Source organism: Phodopus roborovskii, unplaced genomic scaffold (genome assembly GCF_943737965.1).
Source record: "Phodopus roborovskii unplaced genomic scaffold, PHOROB, whole genome shotgun sequence".
NCBI classification, from domain to species: domain Eukaryota; kingdom Metazoa; phylum Chordata; class Mammalia; order Rodentia; family Cricetidae; genus Phodopus; species Phodopus roborovskii.
In genome coordinates this window covers 1,193,621-1,204,145 of record NW_026125489.1, presented here as the reverse complement: position 1 = coordinate 1,204,145, position 10,525 = coordinate 1,193,621, and the positions used below count along the sequence as shown (strand labels likewise).

Genomic DNA, 10,525 nt, shown 5'->3' with positions numbered 1-10,525 from the left:
GACTCCTGCTACCTCTGACCTTCCGAAAAAGTATGAAAGACTGGCATATACAGGGCATGCTGTGTAGTTAGCAGGGACACTATGTCCAAGAGACGGTTTTCTTACACCTTCCCCACAGGAAAGGAAGCTATGACGTCTTCCACTCTGTATTATATTGTCCCCTGCCTCCCATCCCCCCCCCACAGTACAAAAAAAGACAAATTCACACTGCCACAATTTATTGACGTTTTATAAAAACTCAGGCCACATGGAAGAGGAAGGTATATCCAAGAGTGTAGACGGCGCTCTTAAGGGATTCCTCCTTTGCTCTGTGTCACCCATTGTCACCCATGGTGAAGCAGCTCCTCTCCTGTCAGACTCCATGGACAGTTCCTAAACTGAGGCAGGCTGCCTTTCTTTCCTCCTGAGAAATCTTAGCAGGGTAAAAGTTACCCTGCCAATACCTCTGTGAGGAAGTTGCTAGATTCGCCTGACTGGGTATTAAGGTTTCTTGCCCTGGCCCAGGGACAACGACAGCCCTGGTTTGTATTGGGTGTGTACCGGCCCTTGCCGGGTGAGGCTTTCAGAGCTCCTGACATTTTCCCGTGCATCTCACTTCCATATCTGCTATATTTTCCCACGCATCCAGCCAGCATGCAGCCAGGGTTAGTTAGGAAGAAAGAATAGAGAGGTGAAACTCAGACCTCTCTGAGCAAGAGCCAAACCAAATAAATAAGTGGGTGGGGAGGGGTGGAGGCATGGGGCTGCCCTGTCTCAAGTCTGGTGCACTTCATGGAACATCAGCTCACGGGGGATGGCTGTCTCTGGACCAAACTTGGTGGCTGCTCGGCGCTCAAAGGCAGCTACATTCTGTTTGACAACCTCATCAAAAAACATGGTCGCCAGCTGGGAGTGCAGCAGAGAACGAAATTCAAAGGAAATCTGGAAATGCACATGAGACAATCAGAAACTTGAAGACCACATTGGAAGGGTTCTGATGTACACTTCCTTCTCCTCACCCTCCAGACACTACCTACTACTTACAACCCCAACTTAGAACTGAGTGAAAGACAAATATGGATAGCGACAGACCTGAATACGTATTGACTTGAAGTGTTTAGTGCTCCATTTTACCCTCATGCCTGGTCCCAGGTCTGTGTAAACCCCGACTCACCGAGAAGTCTACAGTGCAGGTTCGGGGGTAGGCAGGGATACCAGGGCTGAATCGCCAAATAGTCTCCAAGTGGTTGAAAAGCTTGCCATCAGTGCAAACAGCCTAGAACAGGATAAGGAGCAGGGGTTGTGTAAAAGGAGTTAGACCACCAGTTATGAAGAGCAGTTTGGGCTGACATCAGTGGTTAAGAGCACTGACTGCTCTTCCAAAGGACCCAGGTTTAATTCCCAGCAGCTCACAGCTGTCTAGTTCCAGGGTATGTGGGACCCTCACACAGACCTACATATAGACAAAACACTAATACACAGAATATTTTTAAAACAATAAAGATGATTTTATGGTTGGGGGGTCACCACAACATGAGGAACTGTATTAAAGGGTCGAAGTGTTAGGAAGGTGTGGTACCTATGATGTCCTGGGTTGGCCCAGCACCACCATCCAAAATAAAAGTGATTTTCCTTTCCTTTAATGTTATATTTGGTAAGTATCTGACACGTAGGAAGCAAGTAATTGCAGGAAAGGCCAAAATAAACTGCTAAGGGACAACCCCCCCCCAGTCCCTCCCAGAATGGCTTTACCTTGACCATGTGCGGTTTGACCATGGAGACTGCAGAGGTATAACGTTCCAAGACAGGTGGAAACCCAACCTCCAGCTGGGCTTTCAGGTGACCCTTGCGGCTGGATACAACCAGTGACTTTTTACACCACGGCACAAACTCTCGATACTCCTGGACGTTGGATACCACCTCAAACATCTCCTGCATCGAGTACCTAGGACAAGAGGAATTAAACAAGGCCAAGGAGCTGCCAGCTGGCTCGGTGTCCTCGCCACTGACCCCGGGGACCCAGGCAGAGAAACCTGTATGATTATTGTTTCATCTCGATAGGGCTATAGATGATGGGGTGTCAGGTTTATTGGTAGTCAAATCTTTTTTTTTTTTTTACATTTTTTAAATTTCGTGAGTCTATACATGGAACATACGTAGAGATCAGAGAAAAACTTTGTGTGTTTATATGGAACATGCATGATAAAACATCAGATAAAAAGCAGTTCTCCCCTTCCATCGTTGTAGACTTAAGGAATCAAATTTAATCAGGTCTTCAGGCCTGGTGGCAAGTGCCTTTCCTTGCCGAGTCACTGGATTTTTAAAAAGAAAATTGTGTTGTGTACAACTTCTGAATAGTGCAGCCTCGGGTAAATCATCTGTGTCTATTGTTTTCTTGTCTGTAATACACTGGGAGCAAATAATACTTGGTCCGTGTGCTTGTGAGAACTAAATGAGACACATTCATTCCCCAGTGCCACATAAACTGATGTGGTGTTTCCAGCTAGGTGGAGAGATAGCCCATTGGCTAAGAACACTAGCTGCTCTTTCAGAGGATCCAGGTTTGATCCCCACAGCTTAACAACCTTCCTAACTCCAACCTCCAGGAAGATCAAGTAAGTCTGGTCTCTGAGGACACCTGTACTCATATATGTGCACATCCGCATACAGTTACACGTAACCAAACATCTTAAATAAACAAATGGGCATGGCAGTACTCGCCTGCAATTCAGCACTTGGGATTGCTAACCCATTCAACCTAGCAGCTGGTAAGTAACAAGGGCCCCAAAATAGCTATTCTGGCTGGGCATGGTGGCACATTCCCTTAATGCCAGCACTCTGAAGGTGGGTTGGTCTACAGTGAGCTCCAAGGCATCCAGGGCTGTTACACAGAGAGACCTGACTCAAATAATGATAGTATTTTACATTTACTTGGTTGGGAGCTGTGTCTGCGTGCACAATGAGGTCAGAAGACAACTCCCAAGGGTTGGCTCTCCCTTCCGCCATGGAGATGCAGGGGACCAAACTCAGTTAATCTTGGCAGGCAGTGCCCCCACCTCCACAGTCACACCACCACCACCTGTAGCTGTGGAGCCTGTGGTGCAGGTTAGTGGGCTGCCGCTGATAGGAGGCCCTCCCTGAGCATCCGGAGTGCGAAGGTTGTGAGCCTGTACCATTAGTCGTGTGTGTGTGTGTGTGTGTGTGTGTGTGTGTGTGTGTGTGTTGTATGTACAGGAGTGCATGTGCCCACAGTCCAGAACAGGATACAAGGTCCTCTGGAGCTAGAGACTCAGGCCACCTAATGTAGGTGCTAGGAGCTGAACTTAATGGCACAGGCTCCTAATCATTAAGCTATCTCTCCAGCACCCCACCCGTTTTTTCATAGTTAAAATTTAGGCTTATTTTTATTATTTTATGTGTATGAGTTCTTTGCATGCATGCACATGTGTGCACAACATACATGTGTGCACTGCATGTGTGCTAGTGTGTGAAGTGGTAGTGAACCTCCATGTCAGGCTGGGAAAACCCGGGTCCTTTGTAATAACCAATGAGCCAACTTTCCAGTGTCTATCATTTTTTTTTAAAGTTTTTTTTTTTTTTTTTTTTTTTTTTTGGTTATAGCTAAGCATGATGGTACATACGTTTAATCTCAGCATTTGGGAAGCAGAGGCTACTGGATCTCTGAGTTCCAGGCCAGCCAGGGCTACATAATAACATAATAAGGCCTTGTCTCAAAACAAAACAAAAAAAAAAAAAAAAAAGGCCTGGCATAGTGATACAAGCCTTTAGTCCTGGCACCCAACACTAAGGCAAAATAGGAGGATCTCTGACTTAGAAGCCAACCTGGTCTATATAGTTCCAAGGTGGACAGCCAGAGATGCATAATGAGACTGTCTCAAAAAGAGAGATGCCTGCCTGGTTGTGATGGTACACAACTTTAATCCCAGCACTTGGGAGGCAGAGGCAGTTTGATCTCTGTGAGTTCGAGGCCAGCCTGGTCTACAGAGTGAGTTCCAGGCCAGTCTCCAAAGCTACACAGAGAAACTGTCTCAACAAACGAACAAATAAGAAAAAGCTGGGAAATGGTTTCTTAGCATGTGCAAGGCTCAACACTGTATGCAATAAGCATGATGTCACATGCCTGTAATCCCAACTCTAGGGAGGTGGGTGGAGGCCCGGTACTTAGAAGTTCAAAGTTACCCTGACTATATGTCAATTCAAGGCCAACCTAGGCTATACGAGACCCTGTCTCAAGTATATGTGTGTAATACGTATGACACAGACTCTGGGCAATGTAACCCAGGGAGGCTTCCACTTTGCAATCCCGCTTTAGGCCTCCAGAGCTGAGATCACAGTCCTGTGCCACCACACTCAACTACCCGTAGTTTTGATTCGTTTCTATGAGGTAACTCAGTTCTAGACTCATTTAACGCTCGTGGGGAGCAGCCGAGGAGGAAAATTTAGGTTGGAAGGCTGGCGCAAAAACTCTGCTGGGGAGCCGGGTGACCCAACAGGAAATCTTATGCGCTCTTGGCACATGGTTGTCTATTTGGAGTGGAAGAGAAGGATGCTCACCCCATGATCCTACGCTCCGAGTAAGCCTTCCGCTTGTTGGTGAAGGGGGCAGCAAAGCCCATAAAGGATCTACAAGGAGGTAGGCCAGCCTCAGCCGCCAAGACCTGGGCAGCGCGGGGCAAGAAGAGGTTACAGGAGATCAGAAACCTAGCGCCAAAGAGGAAAGGAGAGGGAGCGTCACGATTCTTTTTTTGTATCCAGCCAATCCCAGGTGAAGGGGAAGGAGGCTGCATCCCGGAGGAGGAAGGTCGCTGGGGCAAGCTTTTCTCCCGCTAGCACCTGCTGCAGCGAGCGGGGCCGGCTGGCGGGCCAGGCCCGGCAGTCACGAGTGCGAAAGGTCGAGGGCGGCTGAGGACAGGGCCAGGGGTGGGGATGGGGCCCAGGAGGACGCGTCCCAAGAGCCAGCTGCCTTCGGGGCAACGCGACCGCCGCAAGCACCCCTACCCCACGGTGCGGCCGGGAGCGCCCACCCCGAGCCGAGCACGGCACCGGTGTCCCCGGGGCGCCGCGGCCGGGGACGCCACCCCCCTCCGGCCCGGAGCCGACCGACGCCCGTGCCCGCCTCTCACCTCATTGGCCGCGGCGGGCCCGGGGGCGGGGGCGGGGCCGCGCGCGCGCCCGGGCGGAGCGAGAAGCCGCCGCAGCTCCGGGCGGCCGCGCGCGTCGGCGCCCGGAGCCTCCGCGCGCCCGCAGAGGCCATGCGCGCGCCCGTGGCCGGCGAGCTGCGGAGAGGACCGGAGCCCGGGCGGGCGGGCAGGGCGGGCGCGCTCCGGCTGCCTTCGCCCCGATCCGGCACGCTCGCACTGACCGCAGCTCCGGGTCCCCGCACGTCACCGCTGCCCGCGGGATCGGGAGAGGCAGGGCGAGGGAGGAAGGGAAAGGGCAGCCACGACGCTGCCTGTCGGTAGATGTAGTTTCTTTGACACCTCTGCAGAGAAAGAAAGGGCGCCGGGTGCGCGTCGGAGGAGCTGTCGGGATGGCTGGGGGTAGCGAGGTCGCCTGGCACAAACTACTTGGCGAGTCCGCGGTCACAGGACCTGATACGTAGGCGCAGAGGCGACGTCGTGGGCGTGTCGACGGCAGAGGTCTGTGGTTGTCCCGAGGAGCGTCTCTGCGAACCGGCGAGGGAGTCGGAGTTGGGAGGCTCTGCTCATCCCGGTGCCCTCCGCGGTGATTGACAGCTTTGGAAAAGAGTATTAGCGTTGCAAGCTCAGGGCTGACTTGAATAGTTACCCCCCCCCCTCGCTCTACACTCCCTCCTCTCTCTTCCTTCCTCCCCCTCTCGTTACTCTACACGAGCTCCTTAGCCTGGACTGGCCTTGGATTTGCCGTCCTCCTTCATGAACGTCCCCAGGAGCGTAATTTCCCCCTTAATATCTGTGAAAAGGGGTCGGAGGCCGAGGCAGGAGGATTGCCACAAGTTTTGGGCCTGCCTGAGCTACATAGCCAGTTTTAGAGTAGCCAGGTCTACACTGAGGCAAGCCCCAGGCTCAAACCAGACCAAACATACAACATGTTTTCTTGGTTCTTTGAGGGGCCGGAACTATGTGGGCCAGACCGGCTTGGAACTCTTGGAGGTGCTCTCTTCCTCTCGGCTGCTGGGATTACAGACATGAACCACAGGAGGGGATTGCTTTGAGGTATGTATTTTGAGACATGATCTTGGTCTGTAGCTTTCTATAACCTTGAACTCATAGGAATCCTCCTGCCCAATTGCTGGCATTACAGACTTGAGCCACCACAACTGGCCAAAATTTACTCTTTTAGAGAAAAGAGCGGTTATTGTCTGGAAAAAACGTGTACATCACAGGCAAGGCCCAACAGTGAACACCACTTACTACTTCCCATGATTGAAGGAGAAAACAGTGCTCTTGATAAAAGTCAGAGCAAACGGGCTGGAGAGATGGCTCGGCGATTTAGAGCACTGGCTACTCTTCCAGAGGCCCTGAGTTCAATTCCCAGCAACCACATGGTAACTCACAACCATCTGTAATGAGATCTGGCGCCCTCTTCTGGCCTGCAGGCACAGCAATACATACATACATACATACATACATACATACATACATACATATTAAGAACAGAGGAAAAGAGAGAAACAAAACAAGCTACAAATTAGAGACTAGACCTAGATGAGTGCACCAGCAAGCAAAATTCCCCCAGCCTGGGACGTGGGGACTGTCACAGAGCAAACCCTTCTGCTTTATTAATGCTGTCGAACAGTGGCAGGGAGAAGACAGGCAATCAGAGCTATGCTGTGATGCAAGTCCAATGCTACACAAATGAGGCCCTGGATTCTGTCTCAGAGCCAAGATGAGGCTGGCTTGATGGCTCAGTGGGTAAAGGTGCTTGCTGTCGAGCCAGATGTGAGTTCAATCCCCAGGACCGCCCATGGAAAGAACCTTCTCTGACCTACACACACACACATATGCATCACATGCACACACAAACATCACACACACACACACACATACCACACACACACACCATCCCACCACACACACCCCGCACACACCACATACACACACGCTTAATAAAAAGTGTTTTTTTTAAATCACCAAATGCATGTTTTGTGTCTTTCCTCCTACCCCTTTCTCCCACCACCCTGGGGGGGGACGGAACTGCAGAAACAGGACGACTTGACTTAGTTTCTTGCCCTCTTCTCACACTTTTCCCTGGAAGCCCTCCGGGGAGGGCCCTCATCCCCACTTCCCTCCCCCACATCCCCTCCTATCCAGTTCCAATGAGGTGCTCTCGTGGCATATGCCCTTGAAGGGCAGTGTGCTCCGTCCTGCGTCACTCTCTGGCCTGGACCCGCCTCCTCTGACGTAGGAGACAGCTGCTTGGAGTGAAGTGTGAGGAGCAAGTTGAGCAGAAGAGAGAAATTAACTGGGATGCATGACTGAACTGTGACCTCACTAACACCCTGCTTTACCCGAGAGCTAACTGCTTCGGAATCCCAGAGGGCCAGTAGCCCTACAAAACCTATTTGCTTGCTGTTCTTCAACTAATTAAAGAGCTAATTACTTCCCTTTAATCCTTGCCTAGTTCATTCTCTTTACCTCTTGCTATGTTCCTGCCATTCCACACCAATAACTTCCTTTAAGAACCTCCTCCAAGAAGGCTGCCTTGACCCCAGGTCAGTGGTACCCTGAGTACTGAATTCCATGTACACAAGCATGCATCCTTTATTTTCTTATTGTTCCATGTGCTTGTTATGTCTTCCTCGGTTACAAACATTTCAGAATGAGACACTTGCCGTAACAAGTTCCTCACAAACACAGAGTCTCATGTAGATCAGGCTTTCCTCAAACTCATTGTGTGTCCAAGGCTGGCCTTGAACTCCTAACATTCCACCTAAACATATGGATTTATGTGTACCATGCTTGGCTATAACTCCCTTCTTGTTTGTTTTGAGACAAGTTCTTGCTGTATATTCCAGGCAGCCCTGGGACTTCCCATGTAGGCCAGGCTAGCCACAAACTCCCGCAGATCTGTCTGTCTCTGCCTCCCAGGTTCTGGGGCTAAAACTGTGCCCACCACACTCTTAAAATTCCTAAGTTTCTACTTATTGACCAGTTAGTATAGTTTAGGTATATATACTGAATCTTTGTTAGTGTTGTGGGGTAACCCCCAGAGAAGGCTGCTCAGACATGGGTGTAAGCCAATAGAAAGTCTTTATTAGCCACCTGGCAACCATGGTGAATGTTCTGGATCCCAGAGTAGCCCTGAGTCTTTCTTAGGATGAACTTTTCATTCGAAAGAAACATATCCTTGTTGGCATGCTTCAGTCAACAAGAACTGTTAGCCAGAAGCGGAGCTACAGAAACCAAAAGGCAAGGTTAATACTATGGACTTTGATGGATTAGGTGTTTGTTTTCTTTCGGTTTTTTGTTTTTGTTTTGTTTTTTGGGGGGGTTTGTGTGTGTGTGTGTGTGTGTGTGTGTTTGGCAGATAAACTGTCTATGTGCTAACTTTTATGGCCTGACTGGTATTTCCTTCATGGAGTTGGTAGTGCCAAGGTCTGGGGACCCTATTGTCACATTGCAAGAATGAAAAGCAGTCTAAAGGAAGACAAGCCAAATCAGGCTTGATTCTGCATACCTGGGATCTCAGAACTCAGGATGAATTTGAGGCCAATCTAGGCTACATAGTGAGTTTGATGCCATCTAGGGCTACAGAGTAAGACTTTGACTTAGAAACACACACACACACACACACACACACACACACACACAAAGAGGAGAGGGAGGGAAGGGGGAGAGAGCGAGCCTGGAGTTACCCAGTTTACTATTTTTAACGTTTTTGTGTGTAAAGGTGTGTTTTGGCTGAATGTATGGGCACATGGGCTCACACACACACAGAAGGGGACAGTAGACCCTCAGATGGTTAGAAGCACTCCTAAATGCTCCCTCCACCTCCAACAATTTCTGGTTTTGGGGACAAGGTCTTAATGGAACAAGCTGGCCTGACCTGGCCTTGTAGCCAAGGCTGACCTTAAACTCCTGACCTTCCTAGCTCGACCTCCCAAGGGCTGGGATCACAGGTATGTGTCACTATCCCCAGCAAGTTCCACTGTGTTCACAGGTGGCCCCCCCTTTTTTTTTTTTAAAGACAGGGTTTCTCTGTAGCTTTGGAACCTGTCCTGGAACTCACTCTGTACACCAGGCTGGCCTTGAACTCACAGAGATCCTCCTGCATCGCCAGCCAGTGTGGTCTTTGTCACTACTTTCGTTTTCTTGCCTTAGTTTCACTTCACACGTGTCAGGGTTACTAAATCATTTCCTTCTTCACTGGGAAGTCCTCGTTCTGGCTCTGAATATCAGTACAGATTGACTAACCTCCAGCCCTTCCTCGTTCCAGCTGCCCAGAGATCCAGTCTGGCTCTCTGCCGAGTTCACCTACACTCCTGAGCCAGGCCTCAGCACGTGACTCTGGCTCGACCCCTTCCTCAGGTTACTGAGAGCTATTTTGGGCAGTGGAGGGTGTGTATTCCTTTCATCCACTTTGGGTCGTTCCTAGCTCAGCCCTTCCTGGAAGACCCACCACACCCAGCGGCCAAGCTAGCACCCAATGGCCGGCTAAAGCAATAGCATCCATGTGACTGACCTTCAGCTAAGTTCAGCTTCTCTCCCCTCCTCCTGCCTCCTCCTCAGATATAAAGGGCCTGTCCCAGATGCTGATTTTCTAGGCTGAGAAAACCAACTAACCAACAGACAGTAACAACAAAAAGCAACACTTATGTTTTGGGTGTGTGCTACTTTTTTCTTTTTCAGTTTGTAGTGCTGTGGATCAAACCTAAGACTTCACACATGCCAGGCAAGCTCTCTGTCATTTACATAAACAATAGCAACAACAAAAACCCAACCGTTTTTTGTTTTTGTTTTTTTTGAGACAGGGTTTTCATATAGCTTTGTTGCTTGTCCTGAAACTTGCTCTGTAGACCAGGATGGGCTCGAACTCACAGAGATCTGCCTGTCTCTGCCTCCCAAATGCTGGAATTAAAGGAGAGCACCATTCTGCCTGGCCAAAACCCAACCATTTTTACATTTATTTATTTACTTACTTACTTATTGTGTGTACACATAGCATTTGAATGCATGTGTGTCATAGTCCGTGTGTAGTGATTTGGAGGGTCTCCTCTTCCAATGGGTTTCAGGGATTAAACTCAGGTCATAAAATGTGGTGACAAGTGTCTTTATCCACTGGGACATCTTGTCCGCAACCTTTTTACATTTAGCTATGTCCTCAGCCCTCTGGTGGTGGTGCAGGACTTTAATCCCAGCACTTGGGAGGCAGAGGCAGGCAGATCTCTGTGAGTTTGAGAACAGCCTGGTCTACTAGAGCTAGTCCAGGAGAAGAGCTAGTCCAGGACAGGCTCCAAAGCTGCAGAGAAACCTTAACTCGAAAAACAAAACAAAAAATATCTGTTTCATTTTTATTTGGGTATATGTGTGTGTTTAGGAAGGGG

The 10,525-nt window shown here is 49.7% G+C and overlaps 1 protein-coding gene across 1 annotated transcript; it reads right to left on the bottom strand.

Moving 5' to 3' along the window:
- Positions 1–201: 201 nt before the first annotated feature.
- On the bottom strand, positions 202–5,269 carry Coq10a (coenzyme Q10A). The gene is made up of 5 exons (XM_051176064.1): positions 5,124–5,269; positions 4,555–4,701; positions 1,732–1,924; positions 1,154–1,255; positions 202–921 (listed from the first exon to the last, which is right to left on the bottom strand). The coding sequence occupies exons 1-5, from the start codon at positions 5,252–5,254 to the stop codon at positions 754–756; spliced, it is 741 nt and encodes a 246-aa protein (XP_051032021.1). The 5' UTR covers positions 5,255–5,269; the 3' UTR covers positions 202–753.
- Between the last annotated feature and the right edge of the window lie 5,256 nt (positions 5,270–10,525).

Excerpts from the sequence above, each read along its gene's own strand:
- Coq10a (XM_051176064.1), bottom strand. The coding sequence starts at position 5,254 with ATGGCCTCTGCGGGCGCGCGGAGGCTCCGGGCGCCGACGCGCGCGGCC. Across the intron at positions 4,702-5,123 it reads GGCCCGCCGCGGCCAATGAG|GTTTCTGATCTCCTGTAACC; the intron begins GTGAGAGGCGGG and ends CTTTGGCGCTAG. Across the intron at positions 1,925-4,554 it reads TCGGAGCGTAGGATCATGGG|GTACTCGATGCAGGAGATGT; the intron begins GTGAGCATCCTT and ends CTCTTGTCCTAG.